Source organism: Natator depressus, chromosome 10, assembly GCF_965152275.1.
Source record: "Natator depressus isolate rNatDep1 chromosome 10, rNatDep2.hap1, whole genome shotgun sequence".
Lineage (NCBI taxonomy): Eukaryota > Metazoa > Chordata > Testudines > Cheloniidae > Natator > Natator depressus.
The window spans coordinates 28,465,417-28,492,662 of NC_134243.1; the positions used below are offsets into that span (position 1 = coordinate 28,465,417).

General features: G+C 39.7%; 1 protein-coding gene across 20 annotated transcripts in view; it reads right to left on the reverse strand.

Annotated features, from left to right (window-relative positions):
* The window catches only part of RBFOX1 (RNA binding fox-1 homolog 1), a 2,406,891-nt gene that overhangs the window by 1,489,895 nt on the left and 889,750 nt on the right, over positions 1 to 27,246 (reverse strand). The window contains exon 1 of one of the 20 annotated variants that reach the window (XM_074965505.1): positions 7,762 to 7,833. The exons of the other annotated variants lie outside the window; for them this stretch is intronic. Within the exon in view, the coding sequence (XP_074821606.1) occupies positions 7,762 to 7,800 (39 nt within the window). The 5' untranslated portion in view covers positions 7,801 to 7,833. Of the gene's footprint in view, positions 1 to 7,761; positions 7,834 to 27,246 lie in introns of those variants that run through there. 20 annotated transcript variants of the gene reach the window in all.

Sequence of the window (27,246 nt, forward strand, 5' to 3'; positions counted from 1 at the left end):
GGGATTGAAATGTTAATTGCAGAACTTTGAATTCTAGGTACACCCCAATAGGCAAGCAGTGTGAAGGCAGAATCTGAAGAAAAGCAGAACTGAGGTAGATATATAGACTCAAAGGAAATTTATGATCTGTTACAAGTACATAAAAGTGATAAACTGTGACTGAAATGGAAGCAAAAATAATATTTAAGAATTAATGCACAGTAGGAATAGCATTCTTTGAAGCAATCTGGATTACATATATCAAACAACTTTTATTCAGAGGAGTAATTCTAAGACGCTCATGTGAATTTCACTTCTCAAAACTCTCTCATATAATTTTATATCTAATATTTTGCATGCGTGAGAGATGGGGGGAGATACATAATATTACATAATTTGGCACTGGACAAAAGATAAAATAGATCTAGATCATGTATAAAAAGAATATGGCATTTCATGGCTTTGTCGCCAGCAGGTCTACAAATTAATCAATAATTTAACATTTAATAAATTACATTAATAGCAATTAATCAAAGGAAAAAAGTAGAAATAGAAGAAGCACTCAAACTTAAATTAGCACAGAGTTCAAATGCTCCCAGCCACCACTAATATATAGCATAATAAAGCTTTAAGTGAATGATCTTAAGTGCATAAATAACTTTTCAGGACCCCCTGTCAAGTTTGTATCTGTAGGTTTAATCGTCAGATGCATTTTATACAAAATCAAACCCATTTTCGTATTGTCTAAAATCAACATTGCCTACTTTCTAAGATCTATACATGTGTGTCTATTTAATCTGATGCATGTTCTCACATCCCTTTTCTGGACCACACTGAACATTTTATAAGTGGTAAGTACCTTCTTTTTAATCACATATTCCCAAGAAATGTTTGTCCACTGAAGTCCAATCTGAGACAGGCAGGTTAAGTTACATTTGTTTCCTAATTGCTTTTACTACTGTTCATTTTGGAGCAAGCTCTCTTACTTTATTAACTGACCTGGGCTCTAATCCAAATGGAAAGCATTTCTTAAATTAGTGAATGTAACTCATTTGTATTGGGCGGTCTAAGAATTCTGTTGTGCATTTTAAAAGGAACCACATGTAATTTAAAACTGTACAACCCTCAGGTTTTTTCATGTCTTTATGCACAGTCATGAACCCATATCCTGTCTCCATGCCTCATATCTGAAGTATCCAAATTTATTCATTCCACATAGAGGGAAAACCAAAACCAAACCACCCCACATTCCTAGATCACTGAATTCAGGAACTTAAAGCTCCCACTCCGAATATGTCTAGGTCAGTTTTAGTAATCCATATAGAATTCATTTGGTATGCATTTATTTTCTTACATCAACATCAGCTACTCACAGACATCTGTTGTGGCTTTTGCCAGACATCTGAGCCCCAGATCTTGCAAATACGCTCATGAGAAACTCTACAGATGTATGCAAATCTGCAGGATCAGGGCCTTGAAGTCAGAACTGAAAAATCCATTTTAGCAAGTTTATTTACAAATGTTACAGACTAGTGAAGATTACAGACTACTATTAACTAGGTTAATTGCTCACTTTAGCCGCAGATTAACTCTTAAATGGAAAAAGAATAGTGGGTACAAAAGGTCTTTTGCACAATCCAGTCTTGTTTCCATGCTACATGTTCAGGAAGACGTTTCCTGCCTGTTTGCCCTTTTTAGTGAGACCTTAATATTAAAAGTGCTGACTTTCATTATGGGGACATATGGATTCATTATGGGGACATATCTATTGCAGTAGTGCCTAGGAATCCCAATCATGGACCAGGACTCCATTGTGCTAGGTCCCGTACTAACTCCGAATAAAAAGACAGTCCCTGACCCAAGGTGCTTCCCATGAACATATAAGCCAGGAACAACACTTGGATACCAGAGCCAGGCAAAAATTTTCAGCCAAAAGGGTTTTTTCTTCCCTAGACACAGGTCAAATGAAACATGCTGCAAATTTGTGTCGATTTTGGCAAACTGAGTCAGTTGAAACAAGAAAAAACATCAGAAGTGTCAAAACAAAAAACGAATTCGGGCTAAATTCACAAGGGAAGTCGGCACAAAACCAGAGAATGACAGGCTGTTATCCCACTCTTATATGCAATAGCCAACTGATTCAGGCACTCACTTGGGATGGGAGAGATCCAGGTTCAAATCCCTGCTTTGGGCTTTTGTCAGTCATTCTGATTGTCTTTCTGTGGCTGGAACAGCTTCAACAGAAAACATTGAGACCCACTCAAGAATGGTCTAAAGATTTGTGATTAGGACTCTCACCTGGTGGTCAGACATGGGTTCAAGTCCTCCTCCAGTGTGAGGACAGGCAGGGGAGCACAAGAAAACAGTGAGAGTGTATTGAACAGCATGGTAGGCAGGTGTCAGCACATCAGCTGCCTAATCATTGTCAAGGTTTTTTTGTAGGCATCTCAGAAAAGGAGCATTTGAAAAAGGGATGTGTCTGTGTGGGGGTTAAAGAGGTTGAAAATTTGCTGGTAAACATTTCTCCCTTTTAAATCTTCCTGGAAGGCCATGGGGAGTTTGAAGGGAAGCAGAAATACATTTCCTCATGAACAAATCTTGGCTATTGTCTGCCATTAGCAAGTATGATTGTTTCAAGTTCCAAGCAAATCAAATACAGGATGATATTTATACTTTATATGAATACATGTTTTTTCAAGCGTGGCAAGAAGCAGAGGAAATTGTGTGATTATATATAGTAAAACTACAGCCAGTGACCACCATGCTACATCTTGGTTAGGAACAGTGCTTAATTTGTGCCACGTCTTGCCAGAACTGAGCCCCGGCACCTCTAGACTTAACAGTTCACAGCCCCAGGCATCTCTCGGTTTGTTGTATCAGTTATGAAAGTAAAAAAATTGCTTGATCCCTGGCACCTAATTGCTTGAGCCCCAGCACCTCTTTCATTACAAATTAAGTACCAGTTAAGAGAAGGACATGGTTGGAGCAACAGGGAATAGCTATCAGGAAACCTAACTTATCTGGGAGGCAGGAGCAAAACAGCTCCATTTCTCTGCCTGACCTTGCTCCTTGTCAACTCCACATTGTGCTCTCGGAAGGATGGGGAAGATAGTGCTCATGAGCAGGATACTGTTTTTACTTCCCCACCTCCACCCATTGAGCACATCTGGCCATTTTGGAAGTTAGCCAACATGACTGGTCAGTTTGGCCCCATTCAGGCAAGGGTCAAGCAGCATCCACTCTATTGGGTTGTGTTTGGTAGAAGCAGCCACATACTGTGGGTATGGCCAGAAAACCTTCTAAGATTAGGAAAGGATTTCCCCACTTGACAAAACTGGCTGATGCCCTGTGGATTTCATCTTCTCATAGCACTCCAGATGCCTGGGTTCATCAGCAGGGAGATGCTAGTATTTTGTCACAACTTTGGCCAAGGTCCATTACAGGGTAAGATTCATGGAAGAGACTTTATCCTGAGGTAAAGTATAGGGCTCAGCAGGTTGCTGGGGGGGCATTCATTTGCTTGGCCAGGGTAGAGGAAGTCATATCTCATGCTAGTTTAGGCTCTCCTTGTCTGTGCCCTTATGCTGTATCATGAAAGGCAGGAAGTTGGATTCTCAATGGCTGGGCTGAATCCCATGATTGATTGTGAAGGCTTGGCTTCCCACTCACTTGATTGTGGCTTACAGCTAACACTCTTTCTGATCCTGACCCTTTCATTGCCTGGTAGAGCTACAGCAGTGATTCTCAAACTTTGTACTGGTGACCCCTTTCACATAGAGAGCCTCTGAGTGTGACCCCCCCCTTATAAATTAAAAACACTTTGGAGGCAAAGCAGGGTTTGGGGTGGAGGCTGACAGCTCGTGACCCCCCAGGTAAGAACCTTGTGACCCCCTGAGGGGTCCCGACCCCCAGTTTGAGAACCCCTGAGCTACAGGAACTCTTAACCCTCCACTGATTTGATTATAATTATTTAATATAGTTACAGCCTGCTGCTTAGACCCATCTTCTATGCTGTGTCTTGTGTACTTGGGTGTACCGATCAAATTTTCACAAAACTAACACATTAACAATCTGCTGACAATATAACAGTTCACAGTTGAATGGTTTAAATGGAGAATCAAGAATTCTGTTCCAATTAACTTTACTCAGTGATGACATTATTAAATGTATTGTGGAAACTATAGATGTTAGTATGTAACTCAAGCCTCTACTGAGTCTACTAAACATTTTATAAAATGTACCACTATTACTCTCTGTGATTCAGATTGCTGGAGAGTTTACCATTATTCCCTGATTCAAATTAGGAAAGCAAAAGCAATTATAAGAACATAAGAATGGTGATAGTGGGTCACACCAAAGGTCCATTTAGCTCAGTATCCTGTCTTACGACAGTGGCCAATGCCAGGTGCAATAGTTTATTCAGAAAAGCAATGAAAACAGCTGAATATCTTCTCAGCTGAATATTTCAATAAAAGTTCAGGGGGAAAAAAAAGTATTTTCTGACCACATTAGATTACTAAGCACAAAGGAAGAGAAATCAAATCTCGCATCAGAAGACTTCTCTCTCTAGAAGGGCACAACAAAGTACAGTACATTGAAAATGAGATTAACCACCATGACATCAGTTAGAAAAATAGACAATTAAAGTGAAAAATGCATGACTAATGATTTGGCCCCAGTTCCATCAACCTTACTCTTGTTAATTATTACTTTGTTCCTCAAGTTGCCCGAACATTGTTTTAACTGCATCTAAACCACTGAAGCTACATTCTCATAAAACTGGAGTAAATAGAGTGGTGAATTAATTCCAATGGGACTAAACTGAGACTAAGTTACTATGCTGTTTAAGGCTGGCAGAATTGGGCCCTTTATAATGTTCCTATGACATTGCATCTAGTAACAATAAGAAATACTGTAAATGATTAATAAATGTGGCTTCAAAATGACACTGCTCGCCAGCCCCTTAAGATTACCACTCCCTACCCCTTGTCCAAATGCCAGATTAAATACATAAATGTTGAACTAGTGTGTCCACAAAGCAAACTCATATTTAACACCTTTTTCAATGTGTAAAACTCACAGGACAGATCTGTTTGTTTTTGTTTGGTTGGTTTGAACTTATGTGAATTACACATTTAAAAGTTTGGAATCGTAATTTATATCAATGGAGTCAATATCATGCTAATGCTCATTTACCAATTATAGATTCAGTTCAACTTCTCATGCATACATCTTGTCATGAGTAGGTCACGGGAGACGCACAAAACAAATTCTAAAACCACCAAGTTAATTACAAAACTTGCTTCTGCAGCTATTGTCTGGAAAAAGCATAGTGCCCTTTTGTTAGATGCCTGGATTTTCAAATATATCGAAGGATTACTAGTGCTATTTTGTAACAAATTCTGGCTAAGAAGCCTGTGACAGTCTGTACCCTACATTCACCCCTTTTACACTGCTATGTTAAATTTTGTACAAAGCATACTGTGTAAAGTATCATTTGGAAATTCATGATTTCCTAATGATTATTGTCCTAGTAAAATGTCTGGCAACATCATACATAAAGATACAAGATTTCCTTGTATAATATTACCAAGACATGTGCCAACATGTTCTGGAGGGCAGTCACAAACAAGTTCCCCAGAGACAAAAGGCTAGCCAACACCTCAGCCAGTGTCAGCGAGATCAAATAGCCCACCACCTGATTAAGTGGCCACTCTTCCGCAGGAGAGAGGGCGTGGGCAAAAAGATCTGCATTCCGATTTTTGATTGACAGATTTTCTGTCTCCTGAACATTAGCTGGAGATATTTCTTGTGCAAGAGAAAGGGTTATAAAAGGAGAATGTAACCCCAAATCGTCTCTCCCTTGCTCTCTACCCATGCATCATCAACCCCTGAAGAACAAAGGAAAGCATTGGACTGGGGGACAGTTCCTGACCGAAAGAGGTTCAGCCAGTAAGACTACTGGAACATATGGTGAGAGAGATCTTTGCTTTGTAGTCACTTAGTTTATTATGTTAGGCATTCATTGCATTTTACCTTTTATTTCTTTATAACCAATTCAGATGTATATGCCTCATTACTTGTAGCCGCTTAAAAATCTATCTTTCTGTAGTTAATAAATTTGTTTAGTTGTTTTATCTAAACCAGTACTTTTGGATTGAAGTATTTGGGAAACTCCATTTTGTGTAACAAGATTTGTGTATATAATTTTCTATTAATAAATGACATACTTTATATGCACTTATTGTTAAGGAGGGTGCTGGGCTGTACAAGATGCACATTGCTGGTGTTGCCCTGTAGTGTTATTCATGAGTTGCTGGCTTTAGCGCTCATACAGCCTACCTGGGAGTGATTTTACATGCTGGAGGCTGCATGTGAACCAACCAGGAGTGGTTGCTCTCACAGCAAAGCAGAATAAAAGGCACCCCAGGTTGAAGAAGTGAGGGGGACACAGCTTTTTTATCAGTCCAGATTGTACCCTGGGAAATGTCACAAAGACTCTTTTGGATACTGAGATGTTCCTCCACATGAATTTCCTAGTTGACTATCTATGGATTCTTCTGCATTTGATTTGATGCAGCCTATTTACCAGTTGCTTAAATACTAAGTGTTGTAATAAAAGTCTGAGGCCATGATTCTCTCAGAACAACAAATCCAGGAATAGTTTTTGTGTATTATTTTAGTTTCATAGTTTGTATGTGTCAAGGCTTTCTTGGATATTTCCATGTTACATCGGTATGTTTTTTTTCCTGAAACACCTCAATATGGCTTCCAATTTTGCACTCTGGAGTTCTGCAGAAAAAGAATTTGCAAACTTAACTGGCAATTGCATAAGCTAGTTTTCTAGTCAAATATGTGAAAATATCCATTTTATTCATGAAAATGCTATTCATTTAAGCAAATTTAGGTTTTTCTGCATATCAGTTGTGTGCACAAGCATGCACTTCCAAATTTAGAGGCCATTTCTTAAAAGCATTTCTTAATGTAATATGCCTTTCCTCATTTAGTTTTTATTAATATTGATTTTTCTTGTTCCTGGATTGTCGCTTACAATACAATGCCCACAGAAATTTGCTTCGTTTTATTTCACTGTCCATCATTTCAGAATGTAAAAACAAAAAGGAAGCTGGAACATGTAAGAAGAGCTGATATGCAGAACAGCTGAGAAAATTAAGTCTTTTAAAATAAATATTAGCTGTGCATTCTGCACTGTTAGCCAGCAAATTTATCAACGTTATTTCACTATTGTCTGAAAACATCAAGCACACAAGACCAAATCAGAGAGAGAGAGAGAGAGAGAGAGAGAGAGAGAGAGAGAGAGAGAGAGAGAGAGAACATACATAATATGTCCAATAGAGAAAAATATGCATTAAGAACATTGCAGAGAGCAATGTTAGCTGGCAAGTTTTGATCCAGCTGCTTTATGAATTATTATTAATTGTAATTTTCTATTTCTGAGTAACATCAAGATTTTTCTGTAGTCAAACAAGTGTTAACATTTTCCTGACTTATGTTTTTAACCTTTCATTCTACAAAACAATAAAGCAGACCAAAACCTGCATGTCTTCAGAGAGTCATAATCACCTCTGTAATTCTATAAATAACCTCTGCACAATAACTCTTGGCATATATAAAAGCAAAGACAAGGTCACTTACTATGAACAATTCATGATCAGTTACCGTGGCAACAGAAATATTGCAACAGGAAAAAAAGGCATAGTAATAATAATAGGATGTTTCCGTTATGTAAGCAGTGCTTATGATTTCTCCAATGGGGCTTACCTGATGTTCTGAAGGTCTTGGGCCTGATTCTTCTCTCATGCCAGTTTTATATTGGTGTACATCCACTGATTTCAGTGGAATTACTCCATGTTTATGCTGGTGTAAGTGATAAGAGAATCAATATCCTGGTTGGTGGGACATTTTAATCCTGCTTTGTGCTGTGCTGCTTTCTTTACACTTTTTTTTTAATTGTGATTTGAGATATTCAGTGTTTCATCTGTGGCAAATATGTTTATGGTCGGAGACCACCCCCTTGGTTCTAGGATGGATCTTTGCAGCAATCTCTAATGACTGGTTAACATATTTCTGCTCAAGACAACCCAGAGATTAGTAATGACCTGTGGGAAGATGTTGAGGCAGCGGGGTCACAAAGTGTTAATGACACGACTCCCAAAACTTGATTCCCCTAGCAAAAAGGGGATGATTGAGCACTCCCTTGCTTGTTTATACAGTACACCCATCAGAGACACATTGTCTGTCAAGATTTGCACCATGGTGTTCCAGAGAATAGGCAGGAATGCTATACAAACTAGTCTGATGGCCCTCAGCTCAAGGACATACATGTGTACTCTCAAGTCATCCTAAGACAACATTCCTTGGACATGAACATATTTCAGGTGAGCACCCCAGCCTGTTTCCTATAGTGGTGTTATAGGGGCTGACTTTTGCCATAAGGTTTTGGCCAGGTCTAGCAGTCCCTCGTTAATGGGGAGGGCAATCCTTGCTGGAGCAGAAACTGACAAGATGTTGAGCTGCTTGTGGGACTTCTAGATGATCGAGGTCTCAATCTCCAGAGTCTTGGCAATCTGCACAAGAAGCTCATACAATGCTTTCAAGTCAACCAGCACCAGTGCCAAGAATACAACTTTCTCCAGTGACAACAAGGAGAGTATTTTACATGAGGAGAGAGGACAATGGTATTATTCAGCCCTGCACCAAGCTCCTCTTGCTATTCTGTGGTCAGAAGTCAGGCCAGGGATGCTGCTGGGGGATACCTCTTTCTATTCCTCTTCCTCAGTGGTGTAAAGCAGCTCCTTGATACTTGTGAAGGTGGACCCTTATACCCTCAATAGGGCCCTGCTGGCTCACCATCTGAGTATGGATGACTCACAGGTATTGGCAGGACCAGTGCCAGTCTTGAAAGGCCGGTGCTTGTAGGAGAAACCCATAGATCTCTTAACAGCACTATCTGCAGACTTCAGAGTGAAGGCTCCCTGTTCAGTGATGGGATGAACGCATGCCCTGGTGAGGGTAATGAGCAATAGACCTTCTCTATCGGTGGCACTGATGTGCAAGGAGCTTTTGGACATTGCACTGGTGTCTCAGTAATGAAAGACCAGATTCTTCCTGAGCCTCATCCCCTGAAGCTGGGGTCTATGCCTAGTGGTGAGTTGCTGGGTGTGGGGCCAGTGCAGCCTGATGCATCTCTGGCTGCTCCTTCTCCCCATCCCTTGATGCTGTTGTAGGACTTGGAAGACTTTTCATTTTAGACTTTGATATGTCTATCCCTATGAAGGGCATTTCTTGAGCTTCTGTCCCAGTCCTCTGAGCAGCCGCTTTCAGTGCTTGACTTCAACAACTGTAGGTGTAGGTGCAGCCTCAATGGTGAGTCAGAAGTCAGCTTTAGTCCAGTATCAATGTTGGCACAGGTGTCAAATGTTGGTGCCAGGTCTTTCCTTTGCTCCATCTTCTCTGTGGTTGTCTTAGGTGTCACCTGTCTACTCAATGAGGCCCTAGGTGATATGCCTTTTCCATTAATAGGATACTAGAGCTGATCTCCTTCAAGTCTGTGGAGACTTTTATGAATGTTTCCAGAAGATGGAGTTTCAGCCTTAGATCTCAGGAGTTGAGAGCAAGGCAGAGTAAACACCTGCGGTGTCCGTTCTTCAGGGGGATTAGGCCATCACAGGAGGGGACAGGGCTTGAAGCCCACAGGTTTTGAGTCTGCCATTGAGGAAGCCCTCTAAATGGGGAGGGGATCTGAATGGAGAAATTCAGTCCAGACATTGGTGAACAGTCCCTGGAAGTCAAAACAGATGACGAGAAGTGGACCTGATGGTTTCAAAAAGATTTTGAAGTTTAGTCTGAATTAAGAATTAGCAGTGGGACACTTGTAAGGTTCTGTTTCTCTGCGACAGGGTGCAAGATGGAACTGAGCAAGGGTTATATCCGCTTCACCATTTAGGACCTCACATGGAAGCACAAGGAGGCATAGGGCACGTGTGTATCTATCATAAGAATATTATATTTTAAAATGAATGTTTCCATAAAACCAAACAAGTCCTCGATTTTTTTCTTTTTCCTCTAGTTGAAGATGGCTATCCCCTTTTCGTACATTCTTAGCTTTTTCTTTTTTGTTTTTGCAGACATTATGAAGACAATCTTGAGAACAGTAATAGGTGATCAAAGGCAATGGCAAGATACAGCTGGATAGGTATATGAGGACCTTGTAAAACAGCATTTTACAGATCATAATCTCATGAGGAAAGTTTTGAACTTTTCTATGCAGGTTTCTACCTGCAGCCCAAAATTTAACTCATGTATTAGGGATTTCTCCTGTCAGTTTATTCACCTTCCCCTGTGCTTAAAATGTGGTTCTTCTCCTTAAAATGCCTTAATAAAATTGGCATTGTGGGATTCCTCATTTGTTTCAGTGCTTCCAGATCAAAGTTGTTCAGTTTACTAATAAATGTATCCCCATCTCCCAACTGACAGACCTGCAAATTCAAGGTAGGCTCTGAGAGTCAAGCTGGCTTCATTCCTTGTCATACATTGCTACCAATACTGTAGTTTCCATATGCCTAACTTATACCCTCAGTTATAAGTCTGCTCTGAAAAGTGACTCTGCAATAATAAATATATAAATAATAACATCATGTGTTCCGTGTATATTAGCTCTCAGTGACTCCTTAGCAAATTAAAGATGCAACTAAAGTGTCTAACTACTGCTCCTTTATACTTCACTGGCAATCTAAAAGCTATTGCAGCAAGGGAGCTCTGGGCACAAGGTGCAGCTTGAAAGAAGAAACAAATGTGAGAGAGAGAAAGTTAGCACTGAGGCAAGAGGAATTGACGAAGCAAAGAGAGGTGAGAGGGAGAGTAGTAGGAAAAAGAATAGCTATATAGTATAAGTTAAGTTCTGCTGGATCTTGAACTGTAGACAAGAAGCTGGAATTTATATGCAAAAGCTATGAAGGAGTTAATCCATCACACACACACACACACACACACACACACACACACACACACACACACAGAGAGAGAGAGAAATGAGAAAACAAACATTTGCATTATTCTGGAGTTTTAAAAGATCTTACCATGGCCAGGAAAAGGGTTATAATTCAGACATTAGAAACAGAACAGGTTATTAGGAATAAAACAGTTATTGGGGGTGGGGGGTTGGAGTAACAAGGCTGGTGGACTACTGGCTTAGCAAGTGAAATAAATGGAAAAGGTACTTGAGACACTCAAAGAGCAAATTCAAACTGAATTCTTGAAATTGCATCAAAATCAACACAAGGGTGTAACACAGCTGGGCTTTTGAAAATATTAATCTTATTAGTCTGAAAAGAGGCAGTGTGGATTGGTAAGGAGATAACTTGCCAAAAATTGTGTAGGTGCTATGGTTTGATGGCAAGTGAATTTTCTGTACACAGCAAACACAGGAAAGACAGATTTTTAATAATTGATGGATTTTCTCTCTCTTTTGTTTAGTTTTTCTGTCATGACTAATTTTTATTTGGTGCCAGTTCTTCTCTTAAATATTATTTCCAGAATCACTCAATGCTATTTGTGAGTCCTAAGCACTATGCTTAGCAGATGACATCACAGTCGTCCTACTTTTTAAAAAAAATGTATTATGGCGATTCCAGTCACAGGTCCATGGTTAGAGTTCAGTTTTGCATTTTTACAGCAAAGTCCAAGTTTGTTTTGTCATTATATGGACCCAAGATTAATCTCACATATATACTTACTAGACACACCTCCTTAGCCATTGCCTCAACAAATAATTCTGATGCTAAGAAAGGAGAAAGTTAGCTGAAATGCTTTCTTCCCCAAATGTTGTTTGGGAAAGCATCTCCAGTAAAGCAATTTCCTTTGACATGCTAACAAAATGTCATTATCAGTGACCTTTTCCAGGGCAGAATACTTGAAGCATTACATTACAACAGATCTCATATCAATATGAAGCTCCACAGAAAACATAGGTTTCAGAGTAGCAGCTGTGTTAGTCTGTACCCACAAAAAGAAAAGGAGTACTTGTGGCACCTTAGAGACTAACAAATTTCTTTGAGCATAAGCTTTCGTGAGCTACAGCTCACAGAAAACATACATACTCAAAAATGCATCATCACCTGTCACAGTAACTTATCCAATTGTAACTACAGGGGTATTTTAAGTATGCAGAATGTAATTGCAGAGTTGGAATTTGACCAGGACACTGGGGCTAATTATTTTTTAAAATGAATTTAGAGCTTGCATGAAAGTTGACAGATAAAAAGCAATTGAAAATGAATTCAGTTTGTTCATAGAAAAGTTACAGTGTTAGCAGTAGTGGTGCAAACATCCCCACTATGCCCTGACAATACACCCATTTCCTAAAATGGAGGGGGATATGCATTAGAGTGAGCCTGTACAGCAGTCTCCAGGCAGTTGTGTCCTTTCAATAGAAACTACAAGTAGCGACAGTGAGTAGCAATTAGGAGGGTGGTTTTTCATGTCAGTTTGCTAGAATCTTGACTAAGACCTAAGTTACTTCACTTAAGCAACCAAATTGCTGTCTGATGGTGGCATCTTCTGGTCAATATTGACCTTACCAGGATTCAGACTTGTGACTTGAACTCAAATATTTACCATATTTTTAAGGTTGTATAATCTACCAAAACCGTTATTTGACTGAACCCTGATTTAAGAGTTTGTGAAATATCTATCTGGGTCTAACGGTAGACTAACAGGCCTATATTCAATTGACGGATTTTCTAAGTATTACATTTTCAGTCAACATGTAAAAATAATTTTCAAGATATCTCCCCTGATTGTACGAAACTGCAGAAAAACCTGAGAGTCTCTGGATTAAGTTTAGAAGTGTGAGCAACAAGGGTGATGTCGTGGTGGGAGTCTGCTATAGACCACCAGACCAGGGGGATGAGGTGGACGAGACTTTCTTCCGGCAACTCACGGAAGTTACTAGATCGCAGGCCCTGGTTCTCATGGCAGACTTCAATCACCCTGATATCTGCTGGGAGAGCAATACAGCAGTACACAGACAATCCAGGAAGTTTTTGGAAAGTGTAGGGGACAATTTCCTGGTGCAAGTGCTGGAGGAACCAACTAAGGGCAGAGCCCTTCTTGACCTGCTGCTCACAAACCGGGAAGAATTAGTAGGGGAAGCAAAAGTGGATGGGACCTGAGAGGCAGTGACCATGAGATGGTCGAGTTCAGGATCCTGATGCAGGGAAGAAAGGAGAGCAGCAGAATACGGACCCTGGACTTCAGAAAAGCAGACTTTGACTCCCTCAGGGAACTGATGGGCAGGATCCCCTGGGAGAATAACATGAGGGGGAAAGGAGTCCAGGAGAGCTGGCTGTATTTTAAAGAATCCTTATTGAGGTTACAGGGACAAACCATCCCGATGTATAGAAAGAATAGTAAATACAGCAGGCAACCAGCTTGGCTTAACAGTGAAATCCTTGCTGATCTTAAACATAAAAAAGCAGCCTACAAGAAGTGGAAGATTGGACAAATGACCAGGGAAGAGTATAAAAATATTGCTCAGACATGCAGTTGTGAAATCAGGAAGGCCAAATCACACCTGGAGTTGCAGCTAGCAAGAGATGTTAAGAGTAACAAGAAGGGTTTCTTCAGGTATATTAGCAACAAGATCAAAGTCAAGGAAAGTGTGGGCCCCTTACTGAATGAGGGAGGCAACCTAGTGACAGAGGATGTGGAAAAAGCTAATGTACTCAGTGCTTTTTTTGCCTCTGTCTTCACGAACAAGGTCAGCTCCCAGACTACTGCACTGGACAGCACAGCATAGGGAGGAGGTGACCAGCCCTCTGTGGAGAAAGAAGTGGTTCGGGACTATTTAGAAAAGCTGGACGAGCACAAGTCCATGGGGCCGGATGCACTGCATCCGAGAGTGCTAAAGGAGTTGGCGGATGTGATTGCAGAGCCCTTGCCCATTATCTTTGAAAACTCATGGCGATCGGGGGAAGTCCCCGACGACTGGAAAAAGGCTCATGTAGTGCCCATCTTTAAAAAAGGGAAGAAGGAGGATCCTGGGAACTACAAGCCAGTCAGCCTCACCTCAGTCCCTGGAAAAATCATGGAGCAGGTCCTCAAAGAATCATTTCTGAAGCACATAGAGGAGAGGAAAGTGATCCGGAACAGTCCGCATGGATTCACCAAGGGCAAGTCATGCCTGACTAATCTAATTGTCTTCTATGACGAGATAACTGGCTCTGTGAATGAGGGGAAAGCGGTGGACGTGTTGTTCCTTGACTTTAGCAAAGCTTTTGACACAGTCTCCCACAGTATTCTTGCCAGCAAGTTAAAGAAGTATGGGCTGGATGAATGGACTATAAGGTGGATAGAAAGTTGGCTAGATTGTCGGGCTCAACGGGTAGTGATCAATGGCTCCATGTCTAGTTGGCAGCCGGTATCAACTGGAGTGCCCCAAGGGTCGGTCCTCAGGCCGGTTTTGTTCAATATCTTCATAAATGATCTGGAGGATGGTGTGGATTGCACTCTCAGCAAGTTTGCAGATGACACTAAACTGGGAGGAGTGGTAGATACGCTGGAGGGTAGGGATAGGATACAGAGGGACCTAGATAAATTAGAGGATTGGGCCAAAAGAAATCTGATGAGGTTCAACAAGGACAAGTGCAGAGTCCTGCACTTAGGACGGACGAATCCCATGCACAGCTACAGACTAGGGACCGAATGGCTAGGCAGCAGTTCTGCAGAAAAGGACCTGGGGTTACAGTGGACGAGAAGCTGGATATGAGTCAACAGCGTGCCCTTGTTGCCAAGAAGGCCAATGACATTTTGGGATGTATAAGTAGGGGCATTGCCAGCAGATGGAGGGACGTGATCATTCCCCTCTATTCAACATTGGTGAGGCCCCATCTGGAGTACTGTGTCCAGTTTTGGGCCCCACACTACAAGGAGGATGTGGAAAAATTGGAAAGCGTCCAGCGGAGGGCAACAAAAATGATTAGGGGACTGGAACACATGACTTATGAGGAGAGGCTGAGGGAACTGGGATTGTTTAGTGTGCAGAAAAGAAGAATGAGGGGGGATTTGATAGCTGCTTTCAACTACCTGAAAGGGGATTCCAAAGAGGATGGCTCTAGACTGTTCTCAGTGGTAGCAGATGATAGAACAAGGAGTAATGGTCTCAAGTTGCAGTGGGGGAGGTTTAGGTTGGATATTAGGAAAAACTTTTTCACTAGGAGGGTGGTGAAACACTGGAATGCGTTACCTAGGGAGGTGGTGGAATCCCCTTCCTTAGAAGTTTTTAAGGTCAGGCTTGACAAAGCCCTGGCTGGGATGATTTAGTTGGGGATTGGTCCTGCTTTGAGCAGGGGGTTGGACTAGATGACCTCCTGAGGTCCCTTCCAACCCTGATATTCTATGATTCTCTGATTGTTCAACTATACATAACGTTTATTCAGTCATTTAAAGTTAAAACAGCATTCAGCTGTATTAGAAGTTTGCACATGTAAAAATATATAGCCTAATTTCTTGATGTGTCAATCTGTGCTTTCAATATTTACTGATTGTTCCAAAGGATTCATGTTGATATTATGCAGTGAAGGCAAAAATGCAGATTCTCTCTGCTTGCACAATATAGCAGGTGCAGATTCTGGCTTAAAGTCATTGACACAATGCCAGCTTCATTTATGATAATTTTACAGCTTTCTGAATGGTATTTTTTAAAGAGATATTAAGGTTTTTATTCCTTTAATCTGAAACTTTAAAAAACTGGTAAGACATTGGTCATTTTTATACAGCAGGTTTTGGGTGTACGGGCAACATAAAGCAGATTTACCTGTTTTTTTCTCTTAACATCAAGAGAAGTATTGGATGTTGAAACCGTACTTAGATCTTTATTACAGGTGGGACAAATATTTTTTTAAAAATCTTATAGATTCTCTTTCAAGCTGTACCAAGCATCACAAAATTATGCAAATGAGAGCAATTATCGTCTTATAAAATCAGGAGTTCTGAAAGCATTAGGATGCAAGAAAAGTCATAGAAAAATAAAATATACAAACTCTCTCTCTCCCTGTATCACAGAAGTACTGATCAAAATTAATATTAAAATGGACCTTCAGATCCAGAGTAAAATTGATTAACATGCTCTATGATTAATTTCTGAAAATAGTACTTTGAGTAACATATGCCTAGTAGCAGACAGTAACACTTGGATGGTATGTCCCCAAGATGCTGAATCATTTTTTTCCAAATACCTGTAGAACACACACATGCTTTTACATCTTACTGTTTATTGATTCAGAGAAACATACTTATTTAAGATAGCACTTAAGCTTAAAGTCAGAGCATGTGCTTAAGTGTTTTACTGAATTGGGACTTATCAGAAATAGCACTTTAAGTACATACCTTGAGATCTTTGTGGCAGGGACTATGCCTTCCTTATTGTTTGTATGGTGCCTACCATATAATGAGGGCCCCAATCCTGACTGGAGTCTCCAGGCTCTACTCTACTATATATACTAAATTACACACAATAAACTGTGTTCAAAGAATGCCAAGGTTCAAAAATGAAGTACCCAGAAATTAGAAAAAGTTCAGAATGAAAGTTGCCAAATAGCTTTAATTCAGCTCCCTTGTGTGTATGCATTATGAGAGAGAGACTTGCCCAAGTTCACAGAGAAAAGCTGTAGCACAGACAGGAGTAGAACCCAGAACTCCTGCGTTCCAGTCAAGTGCCTTAACCACCGGAAACATCCTTTCTTTTCTCACAACCCTCTGCCTTATTCACTGTGCATTCTGTACATTGAATGAGACAAGACCCCATAGAACAAATAGTAGTCAACATCTAATTAATAACTGTATCATAACTCAAGGGGACAAGGGGGCCAAATTAAGGTTGTATATCAGTCTCATTTTGGCATTTGAGTGAATGACTGTCGAACCTTAACATTCTTTTACTGTTGATTTTTGTAATGAATTTCCTATGTTTTTACAAAAGTAATCTGAAAAAAACAAATTCCATGAACTGTGTGATGGCTTAAAACAAGCTACAGAGTGAACTAGGATCCCTGTGTGCTTTACAAGTCTAGAAGGAAAAGGAAGGGGAAAGATAGAAAGGAGACAGCTGAAACTTTCTTGAAAATACCTGTAACCAAGAGAGGTTGGAGGCTAACTGAGAGGTGGGATGGTTTTGTTACTTTATTCGTACTGTTGAAACTTTGATGTTGGAGATTTCAAACTTTACAACATACCCAAAGATATTTGGATAGAAGCTTACTAATATGTGATAATAAATTGAAATAAATGTCATACAGCACTGTGAGCCAAACTCTACAGGATTCACATAACTATTTAGTACACAGTTGTGTGCAGCACACAAATTCCTCGGCATTTGGGGGTGCGGGAGAGGGACTAAAATTAAAATCATATTTGAGTTACATTTTACTGTTGGAAGTTAACTTCCTTTTCCACCTGATCTTTCCAAGTTAGAGTTTAGTACATCTGCAATTACACTATTAATTTCACTGGATATGGTGACTGTGACCAAAGAATTAAGTCAATAAGAAAACAGCATTTTAATTAAAGACATGCAAGGAAATCATCTTCTGTAATCTGAACCTTTTAAAACTGTTGCATTATAAACCAGATGGTTTGAAATAAAATCTGAAAAACCTGCAATGACAATAAAATTAAATTATTTGGCCAATGAAAGGAGTTGATTTGATAATTAAACTTCAGAAGTGGACAAATACATTTTGAGAAATATTATAAAATATTAAAGAATGTTATTTTCATGGTTTTGGAGACAGGGAACAGGGATTTTACTATACATCTCCCACATAATGTGAGCTTGCAAGGCTCTAAGATCATGAAACTCTTGGAAATTATATTACCTGCTTGTGAGAGAGTGCTGGAAGCAAACACCTATTGGAGTCCCAGGAAGATGCCCCCTCCCACATATGAAGGCCCCTCCCCCAACCCAAGGGGAGAAGCTACTGAATCCAGGGCTCAAGCAATTCCGGGGGACAACTAATGAAAAGCCAGGGATGAAAGTGAGGGTTACAAGTTCAAAATCAGGGATCCAGAAGAAGACCACTGAACAGAGAACTTTTAAAGATGGACAAAGGAAGGATTTTTCTCCTCCCTAGTACAGATGGAGAAACTAAAACAATGAAATGACTTGCTCAGGGTCAAATAGAGAGTCAGTGGCAGAGCCAAGAATTGAACCCACATCTCCTGAAGGCCACTGCCCTACAGCCATCCTGCCTCGCTTGCACTTGCTGCAGCATCCCTTGAGCCAGCACCTTGATCACTTACACATCAGTCAGCTCCCCTGGAGAAGGCTGGTGGAGGCATATGCAGCTAATTAGCTTATCAGCGTGGGAGAGCTGATGAACCAACTACCCAGCAGCTGAGGGGATATAAAAGACAACACAGGAAGTGAGAGGGATAACCTGGGCTATCTGTGTCCAGTATGTTCCAAGATCTTGAGGAAAGGAGAATTCCGTTCCTCCATGATCCTGTGGGAAAGGACAAGAAGCACTGAAAATACCTTGCTGCACAAGTCTGGACTGGTGCTAGGAAGGAAATGTAAATAAATTCACACTTAGTGGAGTATCTGAGAGGTTTCTGGGGGCATCAGAAGATGGAGATGGAGCATGCCCCATTACACTCTGAAAGGAAATGTGAAAGGGTGGCCTCATTGTTAAATACACTTACTATTAGCATGACTAACTTACTACTACTTTAATAAATGTATTACCACAGAATTTTACAATAGCCCTATGTGATTAAAGTGACTAAAAGTGAATTATTTGAAATCCTATTTAAATATTTAGATTAAGTTACTGAAAATTTACAAATCGAAGAATTATGGAATTTTGAGAAAAAAAAAACCTGTGAGGTTATCAAGTCAATATTCCTCCCAGTGGATGATAGTAAATAATGTGCTGAGAGAGCTATTTGGTTCACTGTGTTTTGTAAGGTCCCAAGAAATTGGGGTTTTACCACCTTACTTTGTAGACTACAGATGCCCCCCGACTTATGCAATCATTCTGTTCCAGAAAGCCTTGTGTAACTCAAATTTTGCATAAGTCGGAAATGTATACCTGTACGTTACGCAAAAATCCTATTTCTGGCTTATGGAACTTTTTCCGTAAGTGCGAATTTGCGTAAATCAAGTCTTGTGTAACCCGGGGAGTGCCTGTATTAGACTTTTCTTTTTATGCAGCCTAGATTTTCCCATTCCCTAACTTCATCCCATTACTTTCAGTCATACCTTAATGTAATCCCTGAAATAGTTCTCCATCCTTGGAGAAGTTATTTTAACATTTTAATTGAAGCAGATTTTTTATTTAAAAGATAAATAAGGGCTAGACTCTGATACCCTTAATTATGTTGAATTTCAACATACTTGGTGAAAAGTTCTACTCATTTTAACAAGATTACTCACTGAGTAAATTACTACTTAATGTTGGTGTAAAAATCAGAAACTAGTACTTTTTTTAAATTAGCACACCATTTAACATTCCAATTTTGTTACATTACAGCCTTAACTTTTTTTAATTAGTGATTTCTTGTATGGGTACACATGTAAACTTTCTAAACAACTTGCTTATTTTGTGCTGTGCAATATTACAGCCTTTGAATGTCAGAAATATCTGGCCAAACTAGCTTATGTCCACACTTACAGCTGGGAGGTGTAATTCCCAGTGCAGGGAGACATACTCATACTAGCTCAGCTTGAGACAGAGTGCTAAAAATAGCAGTGTAGACATTGCAGTACTGGTGCGAGCTCGAGCTAGCCTGCCCAACCCCCTAGGTCTGAGTTTGGGTGGCTAGCCTGAGATGCCTCTAGTACCACAAAGTTCACATTGCTACTGTTAGTGCGCTAGTTTAAGCTGGGCTAGCATGAGTATCTACCTGGACTGGGAATTGTACCTCCTAGTTGCAATGCGGACATACCCGTAAAGGATTATGGGAGGAATATCAGAGAGCATGCATAGGACTGGTAGTTTTTAATAAGCCAGTGACAATTTCTTTTTTTAATTATGATAAATAGCATGATAATTAAAGTAGATAAGTACAAGTCATGAAATTGGGGCACTTCAAAGTGCATCATGTAAAAAGGCCAGAGCAGTGTAAAAGTTCTCTAAGAAGTCACAGTCACAGCTGGGGGGAGGAGGGGGGAAGACACAGGCACCAGCACTGCAGAAGACAGCAATAAAACTGTCCTCCAAAGACTCCTTCACAAGTCCTAGCACAGATGGCATGCTAAGGGAAGGCGTCAGGGCAGGACCACAGCACATAACACTGCAGAGATTATGTGCACTGCTGCAGGCCACTGGGCAACCACAGAAGTCTGCCATAACTTATTCCAAGGTTCCAAGGGCTGTCTAAATTATGCCAGGGGTCACAGAGCAGTCCAGGAACTGGAGGACACAAAGGCAATTCAAAATCACCATAATCCCCCCTGCTCCTGGGCTGTGACTTCTATGCACTTTGAGGCATAGCACAGAATCTCACCATGGGTGTTTTGGTTCAGGCCCATCTCTAACCAAATTTGTCCATGCAAACTGAATCTATTTTCCATTATAGGAAAAAATAAACGGTGAAAATGTAATAGCTTTCCTCTGCATATCTCCGATCCGTTGGAAATAGCAGAGACTGGCTCATTAACTGTGTGCCCTCAACACCACATTGATATTCCAACTGTGCCTATGTTTCATCAGCAACTGTGGCCTAACTTCTAGTATTGAGTGAGATGAAGAGAGGGGTGAGATGCACTGCAGGTCTCATCAAGTAATCATGCCTATGTTTTCTCACAAAGGGCCTGATCCGGCATCATTTCAGTCAATGGTTGTTGGGAGCAGGATCAAGTCTAATCAGTGTCTCTAAAATTAGTGGAAGCAGAAGGGAAATTGAGTGTGAGTAGGAAGAAAAACCTAACTGCATACATGTTGTGTTTTGTGTACTTTGAAATATTACAATTTACACCTCCTTTTTCAAGAAAGCATCTGTGGCAAAGGTGTAAATTTATGTTGTTCCCTTTTGGCTGAAAGCCCTCATCTTTTCTAGAATATGCAACTTGACGTGTATGAAATACAATAATTTTTCACTTAGTTAAAAGGGGCACACTATAAAACAGCATTAAAACTGTGCTATTAACACACTGGTTTTCAGCAGCAAAGTTAAGTACAACTGTATAGGCACAATTTATACTAAAAAGAAGACTGAGTAGAGAAGAAAACAGGAAACATTACAACACATAAACATCTGCTAGGGAACTTGAAGGTTTTTAGGATTAGTTTTTCCTCACTTGTTTATATATGATAAACATTTTTAAAAGGTTGATTTTGTTAGTTCTCATACTCATTCAGTTAAAATCCCTCACTTCCAAAATATTTGTGGGAAAAGTAGAAGTGAGGAGGAGGCTCAACAGTTATAACATGAATACAAACAATATGTAAGTCTCTCTCTTAAAATAACCTGATTGATAATATTCACATGAGAATTTTTTTAAACTTTCCTTCCAATATTTTGAAAGCAAAAGGATTTCTAATATTATGTGTACATGTACACACACACACAAGCTTGTACAAATTCCACTCCTTACTCTGTTCTCCAAAACATACCAGGCCCCTGCCTTTTCTGGAGATAGTCTAACAAAGAGGGTGGAGTTCTCTGGGACCTTCCATCCCAGTCCAGCACTGCTTGTATGAGATTCAAAAGGTAGTCTTATTTTTTAAAGCCTACTCTGAACTCTCATATTGTCACTGGGCAATGCAACATGCCTTAGGATGCCAAGCTTTGGACAAGAATATTGGTTGCTCCAGGCTCTGATGGAGCTCTCTATACAGGTCATGTGTTTTCTGTGGAACTGAAGACCAAACATCGAAGCTTAGTACCCCAAAGTCATCTTTCTCAGCACTTTAAAAACATACTCTAACTTGATGGCTCATCTACTAGATATCTCGTTATTAAAAGAGGCTTTTATTCTCCACTGTAAATTGGACTCTGACCTCTGGCCTACATCTCAACCTTTCCTAGTAGGAAAGTAGGTTTCTTGGGAAATATAAGAAACACAGGAAGTTCCTGAGTAATAAATTCAAGGAGATGCAAAACACTGTTTAAAGTACTAGGAGTATTAGACATGGGTCTGCATCGAAACTCTGGAACAGTTCAGATCTAGGTCCAATTACACACTGTAGTAAAACTAATAAAGGGAGATCCAACCTGCAACTCCTCAGTTCAACTCCAAACCAAATTTTACTTAAAATAGAAAAAACCAACATATAGATAAAGTGAAAATAATTATCCAGACATTTGGAAGAAATTAGATAGTAGTCTGTAGGAGAGAATAAAAGAAGTTATTCTAAATTTGCTTAAAAAAATAAGGGATCAAGATCCTCTATTGCAGAGGATCTGACCAAAAGGCATTTAAGAAGAAATGAATATAATACACAACAGAAAATGATTTACTGCACATATTTGAAAACATTGCTTCTTGTCATTATGTAAAGACAATGATTGTTTACTGTCCAGAGGGTGAATCTGCCAATTAAACTTCTGTTTTGTGCAGCTCCAGCACACTGTGTTTGTTGCCAAGGCAACAAATATAGTGGGCAAATATAGCACGCAACCATTTGTGTCTCAAATTTGGACAATCAACCCCCCAGAGAGCCAGAATGCCCTTCATCAGTAAACATAGGGGAAATCATTATAATTTTATACCTGCTGCATAACAAATAATATTTATTCTATCCATCAAGTTATGATGTGTCTTTGAGCACTTTTTTCGATTCTAAACTTATCATTAAATGTCCTTTAAGTGGTGAAAAGTGATCTTTAAGTCAACTTCAGTTACAGAATGTACATTCTTTGGACAATGAGGTTGGTGAAAAACGATTACTAGATGGCAATGACACATTTCTAACATTGATATAGTTAGTTATTGAAAGTACTCCAAATTGAACATAAAAAAGAAGCTCCTTAATTAACATCATAGGAAAAAAAGATGCAGTGTGCTATCAGACTTGGTTCTGAATTAACTTTTCTAACAGTGATTTGCTTCTACGCCTATAACGTTGCACACATCTATCCACCAACTCTAGAAACATTCAGATTTTTTTTCTTCCAAAGATTTCTAATTTCTTTCTTGTCATTATGAAGAGTAATCATGCATGTTAAACAATAACAGGAGTGAGGTTATTCAGGTGTGAAAGAATATGGGACCTTGCACAAAACAAAGAAATTTTTATCTATCTATCTAATATTACACTTTCACTCTATGTTGTCTGGATTATTTTAGAGGTACAGAATCCAACCATGTTGGTGAAAAGTTAAGGCAATCTGGGGCTCTAGGCACAGTATGACAAAGGGCCCACAATGGCCTCACCCCATGCAGTAGTCTCAGCCCTTCCATTTAGGTGGGAGAGGGGCCATCAATGACCAAAAGGAGGGATGGCAGCAAGGGGACCTCTTTTCCTTATGGGAACAATGAGAGATAGCAGCAGTGAACCTACAAAGGCTAGAGTAACAAGCAGAAGCCCCCCAGTACTTAGCAACTCATGTGTATCTGCTTGGATGGGTAGGCTAGACCTGCTGCTCTTTTCCCTTCCTTCCCAAAGTCCCCATTTGGGGGTGGTGCTGCCCACCCCCACCTGCCCCAAGAGCAGAGAGTCTGTAGTTAATACTCCATACAGATGAATGTGGGAGTTCATCCATGTTAGAGCTATTAGTTCAGGCACTCTGCTGACTCAGGCAGACTTCATTCCATTGGCTATACTCAATTCAGGTTGTCAATCTTTTATCACAACCGTAAGTGCTAGACACTTTTTTTTTATGCTGAAATTATTATGTAGTCTCGCAAACCCAGAAGCTGGGACCCCAGGCATGGGTCTGTAGTGCCTATGCCTTAATCTGCCCCACCTTAAGAATATATGGTAGAAAAGCCTCCTACTTAACTTGCTATTTTAAATTTAACTGAAGCTCACCTTTCTGCCTCATCAACAAAACACCGCAAACTGCTTCTTTTCCAGAAAGGAATCTCAATTTCTCCAACCTGTCTTTACTTTGTTCACCTTCTCCAGTACTTTATTTCATATGTTTCCTTCCTTTCACATGTAGCTCTGCTTAAGTACCCCATTTATCCCAGTCGGCATTAATACAAGTGAACTTTTACTCCCACACTCTCTACCTATTTTACTGGCAGAGCAAAGCTGTGGTATCAGAGAACACTATATATTTGGATAAATGGTTGCCTATTGTTGCCCAGGACTTTGCCTACAGCATACAAACTTTTAAATTACTTATCACATCTTGTCTCCTGTGCCTCAGTCCTAGCCCCTGAAAGCTCAGAAAATAAAATAAAGAGCCAGATTCTCAGTGGAGTTACACTAGTTCTATACCCTTCTAACAGAGAGGAGAATCAGGCAGCAAATCTGTAATCCAATCCTAGATTTCCTGATTGGTAACACATTCTACCTCTAAATCACTAAGACTACTAAAAGATTAATTAAATAATCAGAAGAGCACTTCAATATATTTTCTTTTTGATTTTTATATTATTTGTGGGGATGTAAGTAGGAAACCTAGCCCCTTTTACAGAAATGGGCTGAAAAGGGACATATTGCAGACTATAGTATATAGCAACACTTAACTTGTATTAGTAAGGGAAGCTATAAATTTTAAAACTACTAATACTAACATCAGAACATGTCCTTAATATCTGTTACCTAGAAATGTTATTTACTTTCTAACATAATCCATCATAACTGAAGTTTTTTTTTTTTTTGCCATAGGGAATCATAAAAACATCTGATTTATTAGGGTGAGGTTTTTTCCTATTTTCTAGGGAAAATTCAATCATGCTCAGGTATGTTTCTTTAGGGAAAATAAAGACCTCCCACCAGAAAATCCTAGAAATTTTATAACATCAATTTACATCTTACCCAAAGGCAAAGATATCAAAATACACATTTAATCAATTGCCACATCTTATTTTGTTAATCTGTATCCAATTTTATTCTTTTCTGTGTTCATCTGAGAAATGAGACAATTCCCCCCCGCTTCTTAGATCTCTGCAGCCATCCAGTATTACAAATTTATCATTGATGGCCTGTCTGACTCTCATAACAGTCAACAGAATAACTGGAGATTTGATTTAATATTGAGCTTCTTCGGAAATTTTTGTTTAGATTTTTTGCAATGCTTATTGCTACCAAGACTTGTAAACTAGGACTCCAAAGCAGCATGTTTATAATAGCACTCACAATGTAATAATATGTATGTCTCTAGTCATCAGACTGATATAAGATACCTATTGCATGCTAAGGTAGTTATGCTCAAAAAGAAAAACTGTCTCCTTGCGGCTAAGTGACCCTACTTTCTTGACCTCTGATAAAGCATAGCGGACTATTTTGCAGGGTATATATTGGTGATATTCAACACTTCAGCATTCAAGAAAAAGGTTAGACAGTATCAAAATAAGATATTCACATATATTAATATGTATAAAACATATTAATGTAAAAAAAAATCTATGTATTTAGACCACGATTCAGCAATGCACTTTATGTAGTTAATGTCTTGCATCAGGGTCGCAAAATTCTTAGGTTAGCCACATAGTTACCATACCATGAAATTTCATGTTCAAGATTTATTGCAAAAAACAGTTTTTAGTGAAAAAAAAACAGAATTGCTGTTTAACGTATTACTTTTGCATTAGCTTCTTACTCTTAAAGCCCATTGTGGGCATGAGGTGGGGAGGGAGGAAAGGGGTTAACAGAATAAAGCACAGCCAGACTTGTCTTCAGAGTGTTTGAAGATCTGAACTGGACCAGCTGCAGCAATCAGAATATCTTTGGAGCCCCTGGGGAAGTACTCTTACATCCACTTTAGAGATCCAGATCCAGATCTTTCAGCTCACATAAATCAGTGTGTCTCTGTTGCCATCAGGGAGCGCTAGGCCAATTTTACAGTGGATCTGGCCCACTGAATGTGCTGCTTCTTCACTGGCTTCTAAATGCCTGCCCTGATGACACAGGAGACTGGGCTCTGCCTGACAGATAACAAGCCCACATTTACAATGTGCAGAATCTCTGGATACGTTATCCCACCCCTCTTCCCACCCATGAAACCCACCAAGTTGTGACAGCACAGGTTGTGACTGACCTCCGAGGTAAGCCAAAAAACCAAAACAAAAACCCCAAAAAACCAAACACCTATTCTTTAGATAAAAAGGAGATCTTCAGGCATTTTACCATAACATAGCAAGCATTCTGTTAAAAGCTTCTCTTCTGTTAAAGTTTTAAAAAAAAACAAACAATTAAATTGAGGGCATTTCCCCTTCACCAAATAGTTTTTTCCCATCTGTTTTGTTTTGTTTGCTTTACTGAATCATGGCCTAATATGTTGAACACAAATTAATATCTTTGAACAAAACAAAAGCTTTAAAAAACTTCCTGCTTAACATTATTAATGAAATGCAAAATGAAATCACTCAATTTAACTATGCACAGTACCCTTCAGATTGCTCAGCTCCACGACTGCACACAACACCCTCACAATAACTCCTTCCAGCACAGTTGTGACTTTATACTTAGGTTGTTTCCTCACTTCCTCTCATGTCTCACCTCCCCTATGCTCCAATTCTGATTATTCTCCAAAGCTCCTGAACCATGATTCCTTCCCTAACAATATCCAAGACCTAATTAAAGTTATTTTAAATAAAACAAATGTAAAGTTTGTTCAAAAATTGGATAGGTCACAAAAAAATTACTTTGAAGTAAATACATGTGGTTGGATACTAGGGAAAGCATCAATAGGCGTGCATTAAAGTAAGGAAATATTACCTACAACATGGAAGAAAAAAAGACTGAAACTGCATTTATCTCTCAACCAAATGATGGTCTTTCATTCAATATTGCAATCTCTCATAGTCCCAAGGATGTAAAACTCCTCATTAAATACTGTTACAGGGTCTGTTCACTGCCAGTGCGCCTCCTTCTGGTCGCTCTGAGGATTAGATGATTTCAGGTCTGACGCCTCCTTTCTGCCTCTCGCCACATTCCCTGCCTCCTCTTCCTGGCTCTTAGCAAGGCAAGATGCTCTGTGCTTGTGACCTAGCCCTCCAGCCAAGTCAGATGTGTCCTCCCCTTCTAGGGGGAGTAGGGATAGCTCAGTGGTTTGAGCATTAGCCCCCTAAACGCAGGGTTGTGAGTTCAATCCTTGAGGGGGTCATTTAGGGATCTGGGGCAAAAATTG